We start from the raw sequence: 27307 nt of genomic DNA on the forward strand, positions 1-27307 counted from the left end.
GGAACAATATTCAAGAATATTTGTATTAATAAATATTTCCCACGCGCTTCTTGTTAAATATCGAATAAACTAAAATAATAATACGTTAGTTAAATTCGTTATACTTTTAACGGTATCAAAATAAATGTGTATAAATTATTCAGTTTGGGTGCCTTCTATTAGGAACGTCCGGTCTCGTCCCCCGTTATTGTAATCCGTTCTGTTGTAACGGGACGGAGTGACATCGAACACGGTGAAAGAAAATGTTAGAGGGGAGAGGCCGAATGTCGAACTGCGACCCTCTTTAAGGCGATACGCTAAATACAGATTATTATTATTTTATAAATCACAAAAAATATATATTATATTATATCTAAAAAAATAATATGTATGGATTAAACGCTTAGCTATCAAAATATTATCTATTACTATGCAAATCCCTCTTTACTGAGAGAATAAAGTTGCCTAACTTATAAGTCTTGTTGATTAATAAAATTAATGGTTTTGTACCGCTCTATCTGTGTAACTGTGTGTAATGTATAAATAATGAATATATTAATACTTAAATCTCTACGATCCGATGTCCCGCGTTATATATATTATACAGAATCTGAATAATTTTATTACGGGAGACATTTTTTAATGAACCATGACTGATCGCATTATGAAAAAAAAAGAAATCATGTTTAAAAGACGGACGAAGCGATCCCAAAGGGTAAATTAATGATATATTGCCGCGATACAAGGGAATTCTTAGATGTATGGCACAGTACAACCGTTTATTTTCTTCCCACGGCAGTTTGAAAAATAAATTTATATCTTAGTGTGCCATCTAAACAATATATCGATGTATAATTAATGTTTAAGAGTCAACTAACTTACCGTCGATCCGGGTCACTTTGCGTATCGATCCATCTTCTTCTTCTTTTGCGGCGCTAAAACCCAGGGTGAAGAAGCAGACTTCTCTACTCTGCTCGGTCCTCCTCTTTTCTTCTCCTAATGCTAGTTAATTTATTTCCCTTTCTTTACATGCTTTCATAGATAACATGTAAATTGTACATATTAAATTTTGCTATAGCACAGTTCAGTGCAAGCTATCTTACTAGGAAGAGATAACCGCATTGCATTGAGATCAAAAAATTACACGCAGCATTGCAGACAGTAATGTTACAACTTTCAAGCTACTTTCGTTAGTTTCAATAACTTGATATTTACGAGTACAACCTACAAGAATTTTATATAAATATATACTTACAATATGATTGTATTTCTAATTTACTTACGTAACTATTTTCTTCTGTCTTTCTTTGTATTCTGGTGGTTTTTATAAAGTGCTTTTAAGTGTTCTATTTAAACATGAATTTGATCTCAATACTAATGCCCATCTACTTCGAATACAACAATCTCACGGTGAACTGTGTTACGGCCGACTGCATATGTACAAATTTCGGGTCACGGTTTTCATAAATTCAAAATTGAATTAAAATATCACAACATTGATGCTAAAAATAAGAAAACAGTCCTCGATGTGTTAATCGACAGTGTGTATCTTAATCTTGATTACGAGATCACAATCTATTGATTCGATAAGAAAAGATTTATCTTAGTTTAGAAACTTTTTATATCCTAACCTTTTTATATAAGGTTTATTGACAAATATTATTTAAAAAGCCTCTTATAAAGAAAAATGTACTCAAAAAAAGGTATGTTCCTACCTACCGGTATTGCGTGCCACTGCGAAGTCCCAAAAATTTTATGTGACACTTAATATTATACACCTACTAAAATGATACAAATTGGCTAATTAAAAAATCCTAATTTAGTAAATCTGAATCAAAAAATACGGCACACAATTTGCAAAGATGACTTATAAACAAAGCGATGCTAAAGTTGGACCCGCAGGCAAAGTTACCCGGATAGACAGTACTTTCGATTGATATAATTGTCGCAAAATTCGGCGCCATTGATAATCATTTTTAATCAATAGTTCCCACGACCCACAAGATATCAACAAAGTAGATTTGAAACAAAATAGAAAATAAATACTTTAATCCTTGTACACTAAAATAATAATAATTATGTTATTTAAAACTCTCAAAACTCTGACTGCCAAATGAATACCTGTCCGTGCATTTTCACAATGGCGCCGAAGGTTTTTTTACTTGTAGATTACTACTGTTAAAAATTGTACGAATATATTATAATATATATATATATCATTTTGTAATTCCTTGACTAAGGTGAATTAGCGAATATACATTGGAAAACATTCTCGCTTTCTCTTGTGGCTCACTTCATACTGTTAATGCATTATTTCATAGTGAAAATAATTTGTAAAACGACACTAATTCTATAGAAAAATGTTGATAACATATTAATTAATGATATATATTAGTCGTTAAATTGTTTTTGTTTTCATTTTGCCATGTGTATAATATAATATTATGTTTTCTTTTACGAGAACGATTATTTTGTACCTACGTTTAAGATTTTTTCTGTACAGTGAAACCGTTATTAAATTATTTTATTTATACAGTCGAACTTGGTTATTACGATTAAAGAAATAGCGAGATCTCGGATGTAATGAGGAAACATTCATTGACATTTTAGTTTATGATTTTCTCCATATATTTATTCACTTTTATAACGAGCTACTTCTCGGGTATACCGAGCAAAACTGTTAATGCGTCGATCGTTCAAAACAACATTTTCGACCCTAAGCAATAAAATCCGACCGGGCAGTTAACTAGACCGATTCCGCCGGAATCGGATTACGTTTATGACACAAATTAAGTGTCCAAGTACCTAATTGGTGTTTTCGCCGACAACATTGAAAAAGTATCCACAAAAATCTAAGCTTGGTGAAGTTATCAGCACTTGTGAACCTACCAGCACCGGCGGCTCAGCATTTCATTACAATAAACAACTTATTTTGTAATTTATGATTGCATGCTTGTTTCGGGGATTTTTACGATGGTTTTCCGATTTTTTATTTTTTCAAACGAGTAATGCTTATAACGAGCAAATTCAGTCGGTCCCATCTTCCTCGTAATAACCAAGTTCGACCGTACTTTGATGTTTCCAAGATCAAAGACAGAATAAAAATGAATACATTCAATTGACAAAAACAGTCGGTTCGGTTTGATAAAATTATTGAAAATTAGATAATTTTTTAACAAATAATATCAAATGAAAAAAAATATGTTACATAATTTTTAAAAATAATATCATTATTGCTAAATGGTATATAGTAATATTAAAAACGCGCTGGAAAGTCGCGCGGTTTATCATCCATTAATCTTGTTACAAAAATATTTTATTGCTAATCGTATCCGTACCCGCGTTGGTGTTGTGATATGTATATAGTTTATTTCAAAGATGATTGTTACTCACCGCTCCTGACTTCACACTGAATTCAAAACAAAACAGTCATTATATAGAATCGTTTCTGTTTTTAAAACCATTGTCAATATTCCAAATTTTAATTATATATTATTGGTTATGTATTTGGGTCAGGAATATATACGCAGTTAATTAAATTTTGACATTACATATCATCGTTGAAACTAGTCGCAGTCGGATATGTCAAATCACTGATCGATACCAGTCAGTAAAGGAAAATAAACTGTCGAATGTGATTATGAAAGAAAAATATGCAGTGCAGTTCGAAAATGAGTAAAAAACATGTCTTGAATCTGATTCTGAAGGAAAAAACTTACCATTTGCTGGTCAAAATATTCCTTTTTAGGGTTGCCATGAAAGAATCTATATACACTAAAGGCGCTGTGAAATAATAAAGCTTAAAAATAAGAAATAAAATCATGTAGTAATGAATTTTCCATGCAATGACAAATCGATTGTATATATATTCCCAGCCTTTATTATGTATTATATATTGCAGTAATTTTTTGTGCATAACAGCAGTGCAAGTTTTATATTTGTACGTTAATTTATAATTACGTTATCTAGTACAAAGAAAATATTTATTTGTTATTAATTCCGAGACAGTAATTCCATAAAAATAATTGAACAGTATTTCGTTGCCATTATTGAAAATGTTGTTTGATATTGAACCTATTTTAAAAGAAGGCAATCGACACACTGGTTTTCCATATTAAACGGGGAGAAAATAACTTACAATTTTTAATCGAACACGGTCAAAGCGATTTAATATTTCCGTTTGTGTAAAAAAAATATGCAATTTTTCATTCTAAAACTTTGTCAGTATCATACACTTGTACAAGACGTATTTTGCGTTAAATTAATTTATTAAAAACAAAGAAATTGAAAGAATAAATGCCCATTGATTCTAAATGGATTGCGACACGCTAATAAATAATAATGTTATATATTAAAAATTATTACTTTGGGTATATTTCAATTTAAGGATCATGGATGTGTTCATTTACAAAAGAGTAATATATGAATGAATATTTACATATATATACAAACAAGATAATTTGAATTTTCCAAATAATATTTATTTATATGTGGTGCATTATAATATATCTCTTATATTATACTACTTAACTACTTAACTACTACATAATATAAACATGGCTTCGTCGCATCTTAACATGGGTTAAATATATATTATAAATTATACAATTAAAAAGACAGCTTTAGCGAAAGTAATAAAAAAAAATACTTCTCATCAATATTTGACAATACAAATATTTTCTATAGCCACTGTTCTCTTTTAAAAAAAAACTGTATCGGTTTATAAAGATTAAAAAAACCTCCTTTGTCATATACTAAATATTGTAATTCTAATCTTGTTATTCATGTAGTTAGTGTTGATAAATTATTGCCAGTTTATTGTGATGTCGAGCGAACACTGTTCTTTCAAATAAACTAATTATATTATCGACGTAGAGAATCATCGCCCGTCCGTGCGGCAACACCGACAACTTTCTTAAATATATTTTTAAACACGATAAATTTTAAAAATACGTATTTATGAAATTCAAACTGTTAAGTTATTCGCTATAAAGAGATATAATTGCGTCACCTCAATACCACAACTAGATAACTTGATTTTCACTTTTTTCCAGATAGCTATTGACTATGATTCTACATTTCCTTCTCTACAAAATGATAAAAGTACGTAAGTCAGCAGTTAGTTAATGGGAACTGTATTAATTGTGTTTGAATATATTAGATTGAACATTAATTAATTGTTCCCAATTAGACAAACACAATTTTCCATTTTTATTTTTAATATTAATTACATATAGCCAAGATTTATGTTAATCGAGTAAAATTTTCTCCACAATGACCAAATCAGAGTTATCAAGTTGTAGAATTATTGAGGTGACGATTAGTATAAAGACATCCATCTTGTCTGGTCTCGAGGTTTTATGATTGGTTGTATAGTTTCTCAGACTACAGTACGGTAGAGAGTCGTTTCCCTTTCGCTCGAGTGATACATCGGCCTGTCTGAGGATTTAAAATTTCATTTACGTTTTAGCGTTGCCGCAACGGGCGCGCGATAATTCTCCACGTTAGAATGTTACGCGGCCCTTATTCGCACATATCAAACCGTTATGGAGTGAAAAACTTATAGATTTGTTAAAAAAAAAAAGATATGCCACTGTACCTACAACATAAGAATATAAAAATAATTAAAGATTGTATTTGGATAGTGTTTCGTTTTGGGCCGCTTTAAAAAAATATTATTGCTTTTTAAACAAAAAAGTATTTATAATAATGAATAATGAAAAAAAATTCAACTGAAAATGCCACTTTAAAAATATTTAATCCTAAATAAATTAATGCTATATGTATTTGTATTTGTATATCCAAAGTACTACCCATATCCAAATATCATCAATGTAATTATTATTCCTCTTAGATATGTAATTAAATACACAAATCAAACAACTAAGGTTAATGATTAAATTAATAATATTACAAAAATACCAAAAATGTACCAACAATAATTACGATGAATAAATTATACTCATGAACATGTGTTTATCATTTACGACAGTAATGAGCTACTCCGCACCCCACCTGCTCCATGAAATTAGAACTTAGAAGAGAACAAGCCCAACTGATTTTTTGTGAAAATACTTTTATTGTACTAAAAAATTCCTTTTTTGATTCTCTATAACAGGGTTTCCCAAACTTTTTCTGCAATGGAACACTTCGCAAACCCAAAAATATAACGGAACACTTAGTTTATTTTGTAGGTTATTTATTAGCACAGCTAACCATTCTGCCAATTTTGGCAACTGTCGTTAAACTGACAAGACTTGTCAGCCGGTCAGTTAAAGACAAAATACCCCATATTTTTCATGCGCACGGTATGAGAAAAGATGGTCCTCCATCTGTACCTAGATCGTGGCCTCCACATCCCGAAGCGAGCCCCCAGGCTAGGATCTTTGGCAGGCCCCCTACTTATCGCTAAGGTTAAAGGCAAAATGACGATCTACAGTTGCATATTCCAAATGGTGTTCGAGGTAAAATTAAGGGTATTTTTAGCGATTTTTAATACACCCACTTTCATGTTGATATGCACAATTATGGACACGTCAAATATCGACAATAATCAAAAAGTTATCAGATTAGATCGTTACAAGCTTAACTTAAATCTTAAAAACATTTTGGAACAAAATCAACCTATCTGACATTATCTGACGAAATATGTAATAAAATATACTTTTTAATGTTTTTTTTCTCACATAAACAATGCTTTTAACTAATGCATCAAAGTATATATAAATCAATATTCTCATTCTAATGTATTTAAGTTTTGTACTATTCCAAACTGTCAAACAACAATGTGTTTAATTGCCTTTGGCGAGTGTACACAGTGCCTGAAGATGCCGAAAGGCGAAACCCCGGTCGCAAAAAACGACTCAAATGGAATAATAGTACAAAACTTAAGTACATTAGAATTTAAATTCAAATTCCATCAAGTATCTTAGGTAGATAGTATTAAGGCTATACCTCAGTTGAGGCATGGTCTAAAAAGATCGTGGCTAGGCGACGCGCGGATTGCGGGTCGCGGGTGCAAATGACGCATGCCGAACGAAATATAATTTGTCATATAAATCCAACGTGCGTCCATTTAATGTTCTGTTTATTGTTCTATTAGTAACAATAATAATATATTCATTGACATGTTTTCTTTTTTAAGTAAATCGGTAATGTTTTAGTCATCTTTACACGATTTAAGAATTAATAACCCCGTCGCCATCACGAAACAAATTGACATATTCACACCTCGACGTTCGCTCTCCGAGTCCAAAATTTCGTCGCACCTATAGTTGAAAATTATTTTCCGTTTTACTGATGTATCGTTTTAATACAATATTCTTATATTTATTTACAGTAAGTGCCCTCCTGCAAAATGTCAAAAAATCAGTTAGGCTTGTTCTGTTCTAAGGGTACAATATGCAGTATTTGCTTTAAAAAATTATCGATAGATGATTCAACATAACTACTCAAAATATGAATTCACTGTAAAATAAATATGTTTCGCATTTTATTCATAGATGTCATTAATTTCATAAATTCCTTTTATTTGGTTATACTCTTATAAGTTTCATCCACCCACACATATTTTTATCACTCAAACAGCGCTGACGCGTGAAGTATCTCTGGGCGCAGTGTGTCAGTGTTTGTAAGTATCAGATTTAATAATTCTTTAGGATATGACAGTCCCAAAGTAATAATTCTTTAGTAGGTATATGAAGTAATGTATGTGGAACAATTACAAACACTCAGGCTTCGGGAAAATCACATAAATGTATTGTGACCTCACCGCCAATCAAATCGCCTCGGATGAGAAGCTGATGCCTACGAGGACCTCCAAAGAACAGTGTGCAATGACTGACGGCTCTCGAAGCCCCTGAACTGAATATCGTCATCCATACCAATCGCTTCAATATCTATCTGTCTCTTTTATAAATGCCAGTAATCCCAGTTTATCTTCCAAAAACAGTTGCTTCGCTTTCAGAGATTTAATTTCGAGTAGCAGCCCTTCGTGTCGCTCCATCAAGACTTTGTTGGACTTGTTCAAATTCAACATTTTTTTCTTCCTCGCCATAGTCATCTCTTTATATCTGTCTATTTTCATGCATTGAGAGCGGATTTTTTCATTCTTCATCTTTATTAACTCAAAGACCCGCACTCCGAACACTCGTTTAACATATTCTAGCTCAGTTTCAGTAATCTGCAAAGAAATTAAAGAAATAGATTAATAGGAGAACATACTTCCAAAAACCGATAATGGTGAAAATCCAACAAAAATACAAATAATTACAAGATAAAAAGAACTTTTTATATACAACATTTTTAAATTTTCTGTTGAATGATATAAACTTGACTTGCTAGCTTAAACTATCAAAAAAAATTGTACTTGATAGAAATAATACTGAAATGTCATTTTGATTTACATAGTAACGCACTTATATATTAATAATTTAGTTGCTAGGACCATCCGCTTAGCAACCAATAATGGTGTCGAAATAACTTTTCATACAAAACAGAATTAACTGAAAATGAATTCAATTCTACTTAAACATGGCTAAAAGTATTAAAAAAATGCACTGGCATCGTGTTCTGATGTATTCTAAAAGTTTCAAATGTCTAGCTAGTCGGGAAGTTAGTTAAAAATCGATTGCAAGATTTGTACTGGACAAAGAACCACCCGACAAATAAGAATACTAAGCCAATAAATAATGCCATTTCCACATTGTGCCCGGAAATTTGTACTTATGCAGTTGACCCTAACACAGTCCACCCTGAAATGTATCGGAAACCGATGGCCGTATAGGATTGAGATCACATTCATATCTAAATAAAATATGTAAAAAATATGTAATAAAATCCACATATCGTAAAAAATCTGAGTAATTCAAAAGTAGGTAAGCAAGTAGGTACTCGTAAGTATGAAGTCATACCTATCAAACATCTGATAATAATGACAATGTTATTATAGATATTACAGATATTTGTTAGGTACCAATCAATATCAAATTAACGTTTCTATTGATTCTAATAAAATTGGAACATAGCTGTCATTTTTATCTCAATGCTATACGACCATCTCTTTCTGGAACAACAACTCACGGTGAACTGTGATAACATGGCTAAATGTATTACGTACAATCTACATGTAACCTGTCCACATTTCTCACCCTAACCCCCCCCCCGCCCTCCTCCAATGGCTAGTGTAGGCATACATCACTGATATGTTATCGCCAATACATACGCGACTAACTCGCCCGTAGGCTGTTGGAATTGAGTACATAATTTACTATGTTCTATGACGTGCCACCTACCGGAATATTTTTAAAGCATATTGACAAATTGTATGAAACTGTAAATTCAGTCAAAGCACATTTGAGTGCATTGCGACCTTAGTCTTGGGTAACTGCTCCTGAGACATTCCTAGTCATAAAAATGATGCTTCACATCCAAATGTAGGGTCCCGTGATACGCCCGATTAAGACCAGGTGTGGTGCGGGGCGGATGCCGTAGGTGTATGTATGGCGGTACCTTGCACGTCGCGAATTTTATCGTAAAAATAAAAAAATAAAATCAATTCACGTTTCAAGTGGTAAAAACGGATTCTGTTTCAATTGTGAGTATGTGACGACATTCCCAATATATGTCGTTGTGTGTTCAACATATTTGTTTCCTGTTTAAACTGCAACATCCAAAGATGTCATTTTTATATGAGCGGCGTTCTATTCACGGAAAAGTTCGCGTCTTAAGACATCATATCGTCTTATAATATTTCCTTGTAGGTACGAGGGTGGGTCAATAATTCCTTAGAAAAAAGCATTAAAACAGTTTTTATTTTTGTATTTTTTTTTTATTTCTCAACATAATCTCCTTGGAGCTGAATACACTTGGTTAGACGTTTCTCAATTTTTTTTAAACCGTCAGAAAAATAAGTTTTCGGAAGGTCCTCAAAATAAGCATTTGTCCGATCGATGACTTCTTCATTTGAAAAAAAACGTTGTCCACTTAGCCATTTTTTTAAGTTTGGGAAAAGGAAAAAGTCACTGGGGGCTAAATCTGGCGAATACGGTGGGTGGTCGACCAATTCAATTTCAATTCTTCAATTTTAGCCATTGATCGTAAACATGTGTGAACACGGGCATTGTCCTGATGAAAGAGGATTTTTTTCCTGTTTAAATGAGGCCGTTTTTCTTCAATTTTGTTTTTTAGCTGGTCCAATAAAGATGCATAATAATCCCCTGTTATTGTTTTTCCTTTTTCCAAATAGTCAACGAAAATAATTTCACGTGCATCCCAAAATACAGTAGCCATAACCTTACCAGCTGATTTTACGGTTTTCGCCTTCTTTGGACATGGTTTGCCTTCGCAATCCACTGCTTTGACTGTTCTTTCGTCTCGGGAGTATAGTGGTGTATCCATGTTTCATCTACAGTCACAAAGCGACGAAAAAATTCATCCGGATTGCGTTGCATGAGCGACAACAGGGCTTTAGAGGCCACCACCCTATTGCGTTTATTGTCGACTGTGAGCAAACGCGGCACCCATCTTGCAGAAATATTTTTCATGCCCAATTTGTCATGTAAAATAGAAATGACGCTACCTTTTGAGATCCCTGTAACCTCAATTATCTCACTCAACTTTAATCTTCGGTCACTTAACACCATATCGTGGATTTTATTGATCATTTCTGGTGTAGTCACCTCTACAGGACGTCCTGAGCGTGGTTCATCCTTTGTTGATGTACGACCACGTTTAAATTCATTTAACCAGTTATAAATAGTTGCAAGTGAAGGAGCAGATATGCCGTGAACTAAATCCAACTCATTTTTTATTTCCTTTGCTGTTAACCCTTTTATATTAAAATGTTTAATAACAGCTCTAAACTCAATTTTCTCCATTTTCCATTTTTCCATTTTCCACAAGCAAATTTTTTTTTTAAATGTACGAGAAACACACAACAACCCGACCAATCTGATTGAAACTTCGCAGCATACTGAATCGGTAGTGCCGATGCATGAAAACAAACCGCTTACAGTACTAGTCGCGCCACCTGTCGGCTTTTCTAAGGACTTATTGACCCACCCTCGTATAATGCGTTAAGACCGATAACATGGATTCCCGAATTTCACCCGTATTGCCCTGGCTGTAAAACTAAATTTGCGTTTTTGGAATAGTGAACCTAAGGGTGCCTGCAACGCAAAGCAGACAGAGCAAGTCGTCATGCGCTGACTATTAGTTAGAGTAAGATGCAAGCTAGATCGGGCTTACCCAGTAAGTTTTAACAAAGACTCGCTGAAAATCGGGCGTCATTTTAAGAAGCATATGATTCATCCAGTAGTATATCAATGCTTCAATGTATGAAACTTTGTACGAGCCTTTTACAAATTAAATAATTTTTGGATTCCCACATTCCCACAGCCTACAATCCTTCGAAAAGTCATATTTGCCACTGCTCGTCACTGATCTAAATCATGAAGTTAGAAGCAATTAAAAATGCTTTCGATAAACAATGCAAAACTTAGCATAAATTCAAACCTCTGGTTCTGAATCTTCTTCTTCCATTGACGATTCCTTCTCTGCAACTCCTTTAGTGTTATCATAAATATTTGAACTTCCTTTGAAACGTTTCTTTTCATTTCCAAATATTGTAGGCATTCTGCGGGTCACTTTGGATACTATAGGAGGGCTAGAAGAGAAATTTTAAAATATTACATGCAGTGTTCTCAACTGTCATTGACAAAAACATATTGTCATACAGGGTACAAGCTATTTGGTAGGTAAAAATGCTTGATTTTGCGAAAATAAAATTGCTAGTAAATTTACTTATTCTACCAAAAACGAACCTTTCCTTTCGCGTATCGAAAAAAAATGCAAAAATAGAAAAAATGTCATATGAACTAATGGAAGACCTTTGTTTGAAATATCAAACAAATAATTTATTTATTTAACAACCTACGATACATGATAATTATGTAGGTAACATCAGAAGAGTGAAATTCCCGATAATCAATCGTCGAACTGAAGTCAAATACCTAAGCACACATTAAATTATATTATACCATTCACTATAACACCATGAATACTCCTATTGTTTTATCGTGTTTTGTTGTTTTATTTCTCATGCTACTAAAATAGGTACCGACCTACCTGCCCTTAGTATCTGATAGTCAGAAATTTGATGGGCATGAAAATAACTAATAATAATGAACTAAATATGTAGCGTATTTTAAGCAAATTTAAAGCTGTTGTAGGGATCAAAAAACGCTAGTAAAAACTCCACAAGCCAGATGCGTTTTTACAAGCTAGATGCCTATCGAAAAATGCAAGATCTGGCAAGAAAAACGCTAAATTGACAATACTGATTACATGGGCCACACAGTTTAAAAATAAATAGATTAACTCACCTTTCCGCTCCATATGTGTTTGAATCTTCTGACATGGCATCATCATCACTGTCAACCTCAATCTCATCTTCATTCTCAATCTCATTATCATTTATTAAACTATTTATGTTTACAATCTCAATTACTTCCTTCAGATTCACAGATTCATCACTGGAAAGTTTAAAAACAAAATGTTAAGTATATTAGTTTTTTTTTCCGACCATGTCCGATCCTAATAGGATCATATGGGAATTCACAGAATGGAGGTTTGTATTGACAGATTTTGTTTTTACGAGAAATGGATGTCAGCCACTCGCTCAACCTATTAGGTCCATACTCTCAGTCAGTCAGTCAGTCAGTCCAGACTCATACACAAATTGAAAAACAATATGTGTACTAGCCAGACTCAGGATTCGAACCTGGGACCCACGACGCAATACCGCGCGGCAATCGTGGATATTAGTTTAGTCTAGAATACATTATTTTACCAATCTGTTTTTCAACAGTGGGATTAAATATGTCTATAATAACTAATCAAATAATATTCATTTCTTTTGCGTCATGAAAAAGAAGACAGAGAAAAACAGCATGTATATTTCTGGAAAAAAAATATACTTACATCCAACACGATCAAATTGATGTTGCATGTTTATCACATTCTTTCATTTTACTCGGTCGAATCTATACATTATCACTACCCTTATGAGTATTCAAGGCTTATTAGTCGAGTAATTAAGTCGAGTGGCGAGTAATTTAGTAACAAAACGTGTACGAACAGGCAAATTTAGTCGAGTAATTTAGTAAAATCATTTAGTCGAGTCAATCCAAAATTCCATGCGGGCATCTGTGGCATATTTACCGAATATTAACATTGCACAATCTACAGTAACCCAGAAATCATGGAAAAAAAACTACCTACAGCTGATTACTACAGCTTATTGTTGCGTTTACTTCTGTCAGTGTATTTGTTTCCCGAAAAACAATATTGGGTGTTTTTTACTGGTTCTCCGTCATCGTAATCTGTCAGTCACCATTTTGGATTTTAGCTATCTTTTTGTCATCGAATTATAGTACGCGGTCCAAGCCATTATAGTATTTCGGCAAAAATTATAGGACGTGTAGAAAATGAAAGTTTTTTGTTTGTCACATAAACATAACGGAGAATTCGAGAAATTCCGATGCCATGCTTTATTAAAACACCTCTTACGACCGAAAAATGCTAACACCGGCCACCGCCATTAACTGTCACGTTAGTTTTTTAGAGTAGGTATACAACGCAAAACCACGTCCATAGACTAATCGTCGCTATAGGATTGGTTTCCCGAATATCCGTTTTTGTCGAAATCCACCTCTTAATGCAGAATGTTTTTTTGTATCTAATTGGATGTGTTTTTTTGTATCTAATTGGACGAGAACCATCCCTTTCTTTAAATTACTTTGTAATGGTAATGAATACATCATTCATATGCTGTAAAAATAACAATTTAAATATCTCCATGTATTTAAATATAGGATTATGAAATTTGTTTTTCGTCTCCTGAACATTTGGTCTATTCGGGAAACCAATCCTACAGCGACGTAATATCGCACACTGAGATCTTATAATTATACACCTAGATTATACTTACTACGTCCCTCGCTTCACATTATTACGATTTGCTGTGATTGAAGTACGAACATTTTACGGAACTTTAAACATCGCAACATATGAACCCCTAACCAAATCGGCGAATTCAATTAATATTTTTTTTCAAAATTGTGGTATTTTTGACGAACTATACTTTTTTAATAGTACGCGGACGAAAATGTAACTTTTCGAATAGTATGCGAAACAAAATGTACTATAGTTATAGTTCAGTTGGCAACACTGCGCTCACTGACAGATGACAGCGAGCGGTGGCGGAGAACCAGTAAAAAGACCCCAATATTGTATAAAGATGTTATTTGTCTTTTCATAGTACCTATCGTCACTGTTCTGGCAGAAGACACTAATTCGAAAAAATGACATATTGAGTTAGTTATACCAAAATCTTCCTTATTTCAAACTTTACCGTCTGGAAACCTTCTTAACAAATAAACAGTCTTTATTTTAAAGTCATCCTTTTTACGATTACTTAATAAACTCACATGATAGACCATTTCAAACATTTTAACAACTTCAAAGTCAAATTACTCAAAACTAGTATTCTCCAGTTAGTGTGTTCTGCCAGAACAGAGACGCTATAAAGTATCGGTGAAGCATTATGTTTACAATTAAAATAGGCACTCACTATAACTTTACTAAATTGAATATCTTATACTCACAGCACATCATCCGAAGTCTTCCTCTGTTTTGTCTTTTCAGGACGGTGTTGACGATTAAGAGACTTGGGCATATTTACCTCTGCCCGAACTCCGTATTATTCTTTGTAGCTAATTTGGCAATTCACTCTGAAAGCCTCTGATGAAAGCACTAGATTTTGGAACTTTGAAATGTATCAAACAAATCCACGGTGTGAACTTTTAAAAATCGTATTTCCTTCCACAAAAATGTACCCAATGTTTCGAAGTTACTATCTACAGGAAAAGCAAAAAAAAACACTAGTTTAACTTGAAGTAGTACGCACTTATTTTATAGTATTTATATTATGAGACGCGGCAATCCAACATGAATCCAACTTTGACTTTACAAAATTGCTTATGCGTTACTTATACGTTATGCGTTTGCTGTTTCAGAATTCTGAGAATTCAGTTGTTTGTTTGTAAATAATATATAATTATTAGCTATGGTAGTTGCGGTTTTGTTTATCTATGATACTATCATGCCTCATAGACAATATTATAATAAATAATAATTTACTCGCTATAACAATAGGAATATCTCTTTGAGGAATACAATATTTTCAAATTAATGCCATGCACCTGTCAATTAGTATTTTTGACAAAAATATTAATTAAATTTTCTCACTACAATACATTGGTAGGTAGGTAATAGCGGCCTTTACACACACATTCTTTACCGCATGCTCAGGAGCGTACGCGCCGGAACCCGTTATTGAGCGCGTAATATCACACGTGTCAGATGTCTGCTGCTACAATTTACATGCCAACTATATCCTGCATGTTTTGAGGAGCACGCGCCAGGATTGAGCGTCTAAAGGCATAACGTGCGTTCATTACGGCGTGATCGTGGAAGTCGCTGGAGCGTACAACAATTCAACGGTTTTAGTAAGAGTGTGTGTGAGTGTGTTATTTTGACACATTGCATTTTGACGTTTAGCGCAAACACAGTTTCGTAAACAAACCATTCTTGAGATAAAACAATTCAATCAAATCCTTCCGCACACAACATAACCAAAATATAATGTGTGAACAAGTTTATTAATATACAGGCGCCGATCTCTGTGTGTACCCACGTTCCAAGGTTCCGGGACGTCTAACGAAAACGACATACGAGCTGTCAGCGGCGAACGGTACGGTAATCGCTACATACGGGAACCTTATGTTGACATTAAACTTGGGCCTACGATGAGACTTCACATGGAGGTTCGTCATTGCCGATGTTAGTAAGCCCATCATTGGAATTGATTTTTAATCCATTTTGGATTGTTAGTCGACGCCAAGAATAGACGTCTGTTAGACTAAACCACTCATCTTACTACTTCCGGAAACCGCAGTGCGGGAGAGGTCCTGTCGATCAAAACCGTTTCAGGCAGGTCTGCGTATCACAACCTGTTGCAACAGTTTCCAGATATCACACGTCCCGATTGCACAGTCAAAACGCCGCATCACACAACGAAACATCATATCAATCAGTGTTGCCATCTTTTTCTATGATGATTATAGTACGAAGGCGTAAAAATTATAGTATTTCTAAAAAATATATAGTACAGGAACATTTTTCGTCTTGAATCCTTTAAAATTATAGTATTTTGGTATATTTGGTGTAAAATTATAGTATTTTACATTTTTCGCGGAATTAAAATTATACCGAGTATTGTACTATAATTATAGTACGGTTGGCATCACTGATATCAATACAACACCGGGACCACCAGTGGCTGCGTGCCCAAGGCGACTCGCTCCGGACAAACTACAGATTGCGAAGAGGGAGTTTCAAGATATGATGAGACTTGGGATCGCTCGACCATCAGGTAGCAGTTGGGCATCGCCGTTATACCTGCAGCCCGATTTCCTAACTATCGTCTCGTGTGGCACTAGACAACATGACGTAATTGTGACGTCAGCCAATACATGCCGCCCGCTCGAGCGAGTATTGGCTGACGTCACAATTACGTCATGTCGTCTGGTGCCACACGAGACGATAGTTAGGAAATCGGCCCCCTGGTCGCCAAATCGAACGAACAATGGCGTCCGTGTGGTGACTACCGAGGTCTGAACGCCAGATCCATACCAGATCGGTATCCGGTACGTCACATCTAAGATTTTGCCCAAGCTCTCCGTGGGAGGAAGGTATTCTCCACCATCGACCTGGTCCGAGCATACAATCAAATCCCCGTCGCCGAAGAAGACATACCAAAGACTGCCATTACGATACCTTTTGGCCTCTTCGAGTTTCCATATATGTCGTTTGGTCTCCGTAACGCGGCGCAAACCTTCCAAAGATTCATTGACGAAGTACTACAAGGCATTGACTTCTGCTATCCCTACATCGATGACATCTTGATCGCTTCAAGGTCAGAAGAGGAACACCTCCAACACCTGCAACGCTCTTTACATATTTGCAGGAGTACGGAGTCGTGGTAAACTCGAGGAAATGAGACTTCGGCAACTCAACGGTCAAGTTCCTCGGATACCTAGTATCTTCGGATGGCATCTGTCCACTACCCGACAAGGTAGTAGCCATTCGAGAGTACAGCCGCCCAGAGAATATCAAGGGCATACGCCGGTTATTGGGTATTTTGAACTTCTACAGAAAGTTCACACCCAATGCTGCAGGTACTCAAGCACCTCTGCACACACTTCTCCAGGGCAACATGAAAGGCAAGCAGCCTATTACATGGACCCCTGAGACTATCAGAGCATTTGAAGAATGCAAGAAAAGTTTGGCTGACGCAACACTGCTAGCTGTGAAAATGATGCACCGCTAGCTATCATCAGTGACGCCTCAGACACCGCTGTTGGCGCAGCACTTCACCAATTGGTCGACGATCAATGGGAACCACTTGCGTTTTTCTCCAAGAAACTCATCCCAGCCGAGCAGAAGTATGGAGGTTACGACCGTGAACTTCTAGCTATCTACATGGCAGTCAAGTATTTCCGACACATGGTAGAAGCCCGATCATTCGTCATATACACGGACCACAAGCCCATCACTTTTGCTTTCAGGCAGAAAGCCGAGAAGTGTGCTCCACAACAGTTTCGGCATTTAGACTTCATCGGACAATTTTCCGCCGACATCCGTCACATCTCTGGCAAGGACAACGTTGTTGCTGACGCTCTTTCTAGATTGGAAGCAATTGCCGAAAATCCACTCGATTACGCAAGCCTGGCAGCTGATCAACAAAAAGATGAAGAGCTGAAGATATTCCTACGCGACGGATCCTCCTTACAACTGAAACAGGTGCAGATTCCGGAAGTTAACGTAGCTATCTTTTGTGACGTGTTTACTGCATACGCAAGACCCTTCAACACCAAACCGTTCCGTGAAGCTGCATTCAACGCAATATACCGACTTTCACATCCTGGCAGTACCGCGACCACAAAACTCGCAACACAGCGTTTCGTGTGGCCTTCTATCGAAAAGGACTGCAAGCGATGGGCTCGCAATTGCATTCAATGTCAAAAAAATAAAGTTACACTCCATGTCTCAGCACCATTAGGCGCGTTCGTGCCACCGTCAACTCGATTTGAGCACGTCCACATCGACATTGTCATCCTACCACCGTCGGAGGGATATCGATACTGTTTAACATGTGGAGACCGCTTTACTAGATAGCCAGAAGCCTTCCCGTTGAAAGACCAAAAAGCAGAGACTGTGGCACGAGCATTTTACTTCGGATGGATCACGCGGTTTGGAACTCCAGTCCGAATCACCACGGACCAAAGAAGACAGTTTGAGTCACAGCTGTTCAGACAACTAAATCGTCTGGCAGGTACAACTCACATTCACACCACCGCGTACCATCCCGCAGCAAATGGCATGGTCGAGAGGTTACATCATCAAATGAAAGCAGCCATCAAATGCCATCAAAACACGCGTTGGACAGAGACACTGCCCACAGTCTTGATGGGAATCAGTGAAGCTTGGCGAGAAGATCTCAAAACTACCTCAGCCGGGCTGGTCTATGGCAAACCTCTACGGATACGGATAGAACGTAATTACTTTGTAATTACTGCTAGGGGAGTTATATATGGCGATATTACGAATTAATAGGCATTTCCATGTAGGTATCAAGTCATAGCTAACTTTGTAGATCAATGACCGCGACAATAATCTTTGTATATCTGTTCTCACTTAATTAGTTAATAGCCTAATTATTACATAATTATAAGTTGATAAAATAATAATCAGTACGTCATGATTGATAAAAAGAGAATTATTCGTTTGTAAGTTTTCGACCGAAGCACATCGCTCTGTGCTGTGATTCACATTATTGTAATAATTGTACACCTGTACTTATGCAATTTAAATAAACTCACAACCTTCATAATCACGACAACGACTTCTCATCTCTCCTCGTCACAACTCCATTGGCCCTTATATCGACAACCCCTACAAATATAATAACATAGTTTAGTTTTATACAAGAAGGCATCTGTACACACTTAATTTGTACACTAAAAATTAATGGATATAGGTTCAAAGAAGAAAAATATACTAGCTGAACTTGTGCAGGCGCAAATATAGTTTAAGTCAAAACAAAAAACAAAAAGTCTGGGTTAAAGACTATAGACGGTGTTTTGGTCACCTACCTTAATTCGTGAATTACCTACGTCAAAACTATCCCAATGATTTAAAAAATATTTAATAATGAACAGTAGTTCATCATTTGATTACAGATTCATCTTCAATATCCCCGACTCCTAATCCATATTTGACATGTTTGTCATTGGAAGCTCTTGGTTCTTCGTGAAGGCAGCAGATCGTAATACCACAATGATGGCTCATATACCTACCTACTTCATCTCTGCCGCTACCGCTACGTCGACTTTCCTCTACTTTTTTAACTCTTTCCGAAAAGAATCCTAAGGCATAAAGCCCATTGACGCAGCGAGTGGGGCGCTCGCGCAAAATTTCTACAAGTGGCGCGTAAATCGTCGAAAATACAACGTAATCAAATACGCCAGCGCACACTGGATTTGACGACGCCTTGTGCCCCGCCTGCCGCATGAGTCACCGTTTGTCGCTTCTCAGCGATAAGATTTAACGAAAATACAACGGAGTCCACTCATTGAACACAGCAAGCAAAATCACGCTCCTCGAAGCGTCGTCGATAAGACGGGCGAGAAGCCATTATTAAGAACATTGTACGCTTTGAGTTATTGCGTGTTTGATATTTAATTACAAGCCCCGAGAAATAATATACCTAATATTTTTATTGCTTTGTTATGAGAGACGCTGTAATAATAATTATTTTGTACTTCTTGGGCCCCTTATTACATAGGTGAAGGGTAATGCGTGGCAAGAGGCGTGTGATTATGGTTATGAATATACGCTTCTTACGCCGACTGCGCCCGCTCGTCCGTCTTGATGGGCTTTATGCCTAAGGCTTTGAATGTTGTTTACTAGAAAGTCTCTATTAGCCTCGGGAAATCCTCTCTCTTTGAAGAAATTAATTATTTTTGCATACGCCACATCGCGTAAATTTCTCTTTTCATATGTCGCCGATTTGATTCTCCGCAAACATGGGAATATTTTATACATGTCCATAAGGTCCGTAATAAATTGGCGAGAGAAATTGCGAACGTAGTAAAACGATTTGATGTACGTCATACGTGATAGATTAAACGTGGTAAAATGTGTTAAAAAACGAATTGACCCCACTCTTTCAGCTGTTTGCTACGCGACTTTTAGACACACGATTATTCCCGTGCGACATCGCGCACACGAGGCTTTCACGCAGATTGTGTACGTGCAGGTCGCTAATCTCACAGTGATGTCATAATACATCGCAGACAAACAATGCCTTTTAATGAAAGATACATGTTTCCGTCAAAACAACGAGTGAAAGACAAGAATCCTGTTATAAATAAAAGAGTAGCATTTATTTATTCTGCTTTACTGGGACGATTCAATGCTCAAGTATTATTTTTTGATATATGATCACTTATTTGTAAGCCATAATTTATTAAACAAAGCAAACTTTAACCATAGACAAATTTCTATTATCTATGACTATTTACTCAACTACTGTCAGAACAGTGACACCGCTTGCCGGTACTTCAAATATTAATATTTTTCTATTTGAATGAAAATGGTTTATCATGCCGTTTTATTAGCGGTGGTAATAGGAGTTGTTAACATACCTGAAATATGTGCATGCACCGGTTGCGTGGAACTGGACGAATACACATTCGATAAACTATTGTCCAAATTTGACGCGTCGTTGGTTAAATTTGACGTCGCCTTTCCTTATGGGGACAAACACGAAGCTTACGCCGTCCTAGCAAAGGATGCCAAATCGGCGGACGATCTCATGGTGGCAGAGGTAGGCGTTAAAGACTACGGCGAAAAGGACAACGAAGCATTGGCGAAGCGGTACGGCATGACGAAAGATGACTTCCCTGTTGTCAAATTGTTTCTCAAAGACCGCAAGGATCCGATCACCTTTTCTGATAAAGTTCCTTTCACCACTGATAACCTGCGAAGGTTCGTCAAGGACAGAGCAGGAATCCATTTGAGTATGCCGGGATGTATTCAGAAGTTGGATCAAATAGCTCTAAGGTTTTCAGACGCAGACCATGAGAAAAAGAAAAAACTTTTGAAGAAAGCTGAAGATACCATCGCTGGATTGGAAAAAGATGTATGTGATTTTTGTTTTATTTCTGGTAGATATTGTTGTGAATATTTAAACCACAATCATCGAATGGGGTGAATAGCCGGCTCTCACATCAAAACTCATCTTGCCTGCAATGTGTCGAATACGTCATTGTTATTCACAAAACACACATCACCAAATGGGGCTCTGCAGATTGGTCCAATGCGACTGTTTAGTTTGAAAAAAAATCTGCTGTTGCAATTGACAAGTTGCACGCTTCTTGGGCTGAGTCGAAGACGCCAGGACGCATACAAACATCTACGAATTGGTCATTCCTATACTGGCTCGCCGATTGCCAGATCCAAATAATATCTATATGTTTCAAAGGTTACGTGCGACTGTCGCTTTATAATGGCAACATGCTCGTCGTGTTCCATATATCACGTTATGTTACTCCAACGGTCTTTCTGTTTGGTGATAATCGGTACTCGATACAATTTTGATGTATCCGAAACGAGTGAACAACATTAAATTCACAATATCTATGGATTTGACAGGTTTATTTCATATTTTTGATGGCCATTTATGTGTTGTCTGAAAATTTACTATATAGCCCACCCACCCATACCCACGGTGGCCGCGCGACTTAAGCGTTGGACTATAAAGCCGTGGGTCCCAGGTTCGAATCCTGGGTCTGGCAAGTACACATATTGTTTTTCAATTTGTGTGTGTCAGGGTATGGACCTAATAGGTTGAGCGAGTGGCTGACATCCATTTCTCGTAAAAATCAAAATCTGTCAATACAAACCTCCACTCTGTGGAGGCCCATATGATCCTATCAGGATCGGACATGGTCAAAAAAAAAAAAAAAAACAAAATCTCACTCATTTACACGAATTAGTATGACTATTGATAGCGGCCTAAAAGTAAAATTTGTGGAATTCAATATTAATCATACCTATTCTATTGTAAAATCGAAATAAATGCAGTCTGAAGTAATAAATGTTTTTATTTCAGTTATTGGCGACGGCGAACGTCTATAAATTGATAATGCAAAAAATCATCGAAAAAGGAGACTCACTTGTCGACACGGAAAAGCTAAGAGTGACCAAATTGCTCGATGAAAAGATCTCTGACGAGAAAAAGAAAACCTTGGTCACCAAATTGAATATCTTGCAAAGTTTTATCGGCAGTGTCAAGCATGAGGAACACAAAAAAGAAGACTTGTAAACGGAATGCCTAGTTTTAGAGATAGTAATATATAATTGAATACTTTATTTTTTTAACTAAAATTAAGGCCAATTGAGAATATCATCAAACGTTTTGAGAACAATGTATGTATTGTAGATATTGTATTAAAGACTGGCTATTGTATCTGTTAGAACCTCGATTATCCGGATGAATTGGAGATGAAGTTAGCCCGGATAATCAATGTTCTACTGTACTTGAAAAACATACCACTGTATAGTAACAGGAAATGGAGAAAGGTTGTAACCTAGTTTGTGTTTTTTTTATGACATCGCACTGATTTATACTACATTCCATAAAATGAATGTTATATTAATTCTACAGTATTAAAATTAAATGACTCACGTAATGTGTAAGAGTAAACATGTGAAAGCATTATTATAAGCATGAAGATTTAATGTATTGTATTTATATTAAACTCATTGTCGTATTCTGAATGGAATGGTAGTTATTTTTTGTATGGTTGAATTAATGCGTATTATTCACCGTCTGTTTTTAATCAACGATCTATTCTACCCTCATATTGTCAAAAGTAAAAAAAATAGAGAAGTTTGTTTTCTATATTTTTACAAAACCGCTTTACCACATCATGTTTACAAGATCTAGCAGTTCCGTTTTATGTGGATAAAACTGGTTATAGTTACCATTTTTTTTCAAGAGTATGGTATCTTCTTGCGGATATTATGAACATTTGTTGTATAAACTGTGTCAATTGCGGGATATGTTTTGGTCGATTGCACCATAGCAATTGGTTCGTGATAGTCTGTACATTCGGTCGTAATAAAATATGATTTCATTGAAATATTTTAAACGCGAAGCATTAAACATTCCTATTTATATTTCCTTAACCAGTTTCTTTTGACCATGTCCGATCCTAATAGGATCATAAATGGGCCTCCACGGAGTGAAAGTTTGTATTAACAGATTTCTGTTTTTAGATGTCAGCCATTTGCTCAACTTATTAGGTCCATACTCCAAACAAATTGAGAAACAATGTGTATTTATTTGCCAGACCCAGGATTCGAACCTGGAACCCATCGCATTATACATTTAGGTGGAAGTAATTTTCAAATTAATCATGAGGAAGACATCATATAATTCGTATTGCATCACTCACACCTTGTTGTAGGTGTGAGAGAAATGTGAATCCGCGCTCTTTAAACTGGCGTATATCGTAGGCATTGGCGGCTTAATCCGGAATAAACTAGCAGGTCAATTTTGAATATATTATTTTAATTTGCCTTTTCGTTGTATACTGAAAAGACGTATTGCAAATTGACTTTTTATACATTATAGAATAAGTGCTAGAAATTGTTATAGGTAGGTACCTACTTACCCTTCAAAAAATGTCCGTTTTTCATAACGCCAACCCATCGTTAACCGAAATTGCACACAACGCGTTATAATTTTTTGTAAATTAGGTCCACTTTTCTTTCTTTGCTTTTTGAAAAATCATCAATCACACGATTATAAAAATTGTCTATTTTTCCCACATATTTTTTTTCAATACTGAGCATTGCAAGAGCGGTCAGTCTATCCTGGCCCTATTGCGTAGAAAGGTTTTTATTCTTTTGAGAGTGGAAAAACATCTTTCACTTTCAACTGTTGTCATTGGTATGACGCAAATAAATTGGAGAACTTTGATCGACTCGGAAAATGTTTCGTTGAAATTATTGCTGAGTAAAAAATGTAGAAGAGAAACTGCACTATTAGCGCCATGCAAATCATCTCGTTGATAAAACACCAATAATTCATTTTTTAACTTGATTATGTTTATTTCTTCTAACAGTTTTACCAAATTTACTTGACGTGTGGGAAAATTATTTTTAAAATCAGTGTAATTTTCTTTATTGAACAAATCGGATATAATGGAATGATTGTTGGATGCGAATCGTGCTTCCATTTCCATTATAATTGTATCACAGACTTCAATTGCTACTGCGTGCGTACTAACTGCTTCACAAAAATGTTATAAATCACTAAAAACCAAACGTTGTGTGTATATGCAATAACTGCACCAAAAACTCCTTACATATGATTAAAATAACCAAAGGCATTCATCAAAACCTGTCAACGAATCCGAACCGCATACACAGTTGCGTCTTGAGACCAATTATCTAGTCAGTGTTATCATTCTGTTTCATTTAATTAGGTGAAAAAATCTTTTGTCTCACACTCGGGCATTGCCGATATTACAGTAATTCACGCACCGTTACAAGCTTCGATCTCGTATTTTGTGTTATATCGATCTCTGTCTTATGTATGAGAAACGAGAGAGAAAATTTTATAAAAATATTCAATTTGGGTCAATTTTCAGACTGCCGGCGAACACAATATTTTTGTTCGGGGAATTATCGCCCAAACAAAAAAAAGCCCAATAGACTGGGTCGACACAATATCGCGCGCCCTATAATTTCAAATCCACCGATTATTATTAATATTATTATATATGACATTGCACATATTATTAATATTATTATGTCGATTGTAAGGTATTTATTTTGGCAGGTCAATGACCGAATGACCTAAGCAAGGAGCCGCCAGTGATCGTGGGCATTCTCACAATACTATCTGCAAAACTGTTCAGGAGAATGAAAAAACTAATTTAAAAAAAATATTTTATATGGAGCTAGTAGTTTTTTTTTTTAATCCATATTATTTAGTTTGTGTTTTTTTATGGTTTAAAAAATGGACACAGCAAGACAGCTATCAAAAATTTTATTTAATGTGATATGACAAATTGTTTTTTTACACATGGGATAAATTGCAAATATCCGCAAGATCATTTGACATTGAATGTATATAAAACATGAAATTCAGTAAAAATGTCGGATTGGCCATGTTGTCAGAATGCTCACGATATTTCCTCTTATCGTCAATCAGCAGTTTCTTTGGACAGTTAGAGAGTAATGAGTACCCAACGACGTGTGGGAAAATTATTTTTAAAATCAGTGTAATTTTCTTTATTGAACAAATCGGATATAATGGAATGATTGTTGGATGCGAATCGTGCTTCCATTTCCATTATAATTGTATCACAGACTTCAATTGCTACTGCGTGCGTACTAACTGCTTCACAAAAATGTTATAAATCACTAAAAACCAAACGTTGTGTGTATATGCAATAACTGCACCAAAAACTCCTTACATATGATTAAAATAACCAAAGGCATTCATCAAAACCTGTCAACGAATCCGAACCGCATACACAGTTGCGTCTTGAGACCAATTATCTAGTCAGTGTTATCATTCTGTTTCATTTAATTAGGTGAAAAAATCTTTTGTCTCACACTCGGGCATTGCCGATATTACAGTAATTCACGCACCGTTACAAGCTTCGATCTCGTATTTTGTGTTATATCGATCTCTGTCTTATGTATGAGAAACGAGAGAGAAAATTTTATAAAAATATTCAATTTGGGTCAATTTTCAGACTGCCGGCGAACACAATATTTTTGTTCGGGGAATTATCGCCCAAACAAAAAAAAGCCCAATAGACTGGGTCGACACAATATCGCGCGCCCTATAATTTCAAATCCACCGATTATTATTAATATTATTATATATGACATTGCACATATTATTAATATTATTATGTCGATTGTAAGGTATTTATTTTGGCAGGTCAATGACCGAATGACCTAAGCAAGGAGCCGCCAGTGATCGTGGGCATTCTCACAATACTATCTGCAAAACTGTTCAGGAGAATGAAAAAACTAATTTAAAAAAAATATTTTATATGGAGCTAGTAGTTTTTTTTTTTAATCCATATTATTTAGTTTGTGTTTTTTTATGGTTTAAAAAATGGACACAGCAAGACAGCTATCAAAAATTTTATTTAATGTGATATGACAAATTGTTTTTTTACACATGGGATAAATTGCAAATATCCGCAAGATCATTTGACATTGAATGTATATAAAACATGAAATTCAGTAAAAATGTCGGATTGGCCATGTTGTCAGAATGCTCACGATATTTCCTCTTATCGTCAATCAGCAGTTTCTTTGGACAGTTAGAGAGTAATGAGTACCCAAAACTTATCATTTTCATGACAAATTAAATATTTCTTTTTGGTGGTGAAGACGAGTGTTGTTTAATTTGTAATACATCAGTGTCCTCAGTCAAATATACTATGTTTGTTAAAGTTGAAGAATGACAAAGTGTAGTAGATCATAGCCTGCTTGAAGTTGGACATACCTGGTCAAAACTTCACAGCCTTTTATCCCATATCACACAATATAGTTCAGCTTGTTTATTTTAGCACATTCCATCTTTACATAATTTCCATTATTGCAATGTGAAACAAACGGTGAACATTATCTCAGCCATTGTTTAATATTTACATTTTGTCCACTTTTAAAAACAAAGGCCTCGATTTATTAGTAAAAACACAGTATGTACATATTACATAATATATAAATGTTTTTGTTTAATGGTTGTGTAATAAAAAAAAAAGTTAATAAAATATTTTTTTTATTTTACCATTGTTACCACATTTAAGGCAGTTAGTTACGCAGTCCTAAAGAAAGTTTTTATAATTCATCACTATTGTCCATTGGTAAATTACATTACTAAAAGATTTTAGCCATCCACTGAAATGTATGATGGAAAAAAACATACAGTAATAAAATTATATTAAATGAGTACATTGAGTGAACGGCTGACCGGAGGGCGAGCATATGCATAGAGGGGTTTTGTCTGCCACGTGGCCTAGTTAATTTCAACTACGAGGTGCATGGTATCTCTCAACAAAAATTACCATAGTTAAAATATGTAACAAAAAGTTTTGATTGT

The 27307-nt window shown here is 35.4% G+C and overlaps 2 protein-coding genes across 2 annotated transcripts; one reads left to right on the forward strand and one right to left on the reverse strand.

The window, feature by feature from the left end:
• Positions 1-6082: 6082 nt before the first annotated feature.
• LOC147069754 (uncharacterized) lies at positions 6083-15108 on the reverse strand. Its single transcript, XM_085950490.1, has 4 exons — positions 14646-15108; positions 12363-12512; positions 11494-11644; positions 6083-8161 (listed from the first exon to the last, which is right to left on the reverse strand). The coding sequence occupies exons 1-4, from the start codon at positions 14714-14716 to the stop codon at positions 7871-7873; spliced, it is 663 nt and encodes a 220-aa protein (XP_085806616.1). The 5' UTR covers positions 14717-15108; the 3' UTR covers positions 6083-7870.
• Positions 15109-20693: 5585 nt separating this feature from the next.
• wbl (endoplasmic reticulum protein 29-like protein wbl) lies at positions 20694-25104 on the forward strand. Its single transcript, XM_085950713.1, has 2 exons — positions 20694-21307; positions 22280-25104. Exons 1-2 carry the CDS (start codon positions 20753-20755, stop codon positions 22490-22492), a joined length of 768 nt encoding a protein of 255 aa, XP_085806839.1. The 5' UTR covers positions 20694-20752; the 3' UTR covers positions 22493-25104.
• Positions 25105-27307: the final 2203 nt, after the last annotated feature.

The sequence above is a fragment of the Rhyacophila brunnea genome, unplaced genomic scaffold (genome assembly GCF_057557595.1).
Source record: "Rhyacophila brunnea isolate RB1 unplaced genomic scaffold, BYU_Rbru_1.0 scaffold_23, whole genome shotgun sequence".
NCBI lineage: Eukaryota > Metazoa > Arthropoda > Insecta > Trichoptera > Rhyacophilidae > Rhyacophila > Rhyacophila brunnea.

Bases quoted from the DNA above. Each gene is read 5' to 3' on its own strand.
- wbl (XM_085950713.1), top strand. From the start codon at position 20,753: ATGAAAATGGTTTATCATGCCGTTTTATTAGCGGTGGTAATAGGAGTT. The intron at 21,308-22,279 runs GTATGTGATTTT...TTTTTATTTCAG, and splicing joins TCGCTGGATTGGAAAAAGAT to TTATTGGCGACGGCGAACGT.
- LOC147069754 (XM_085950490.1), bottom strand. From the start codon at position 14,716: ATGCCCAAGTCTCTTAATCGTCAACACCGTCCTGAAAAGACAAAACAG. The intron at 12,513-14,645 runs GTGAGTATAAGA...TAAACTTTCCAG, and splicing joins AAGACTTCGGATGATGTGCT to TGATGAATCTGTGAATCTGA. The intron at 8,162-11,493 runs GTTTGAATTTAT...ATTTCTTTGCAG, and splicing joins AAGAAGATTCAGAACCAGAG to ATTACTGAAACTGAGCTAGA.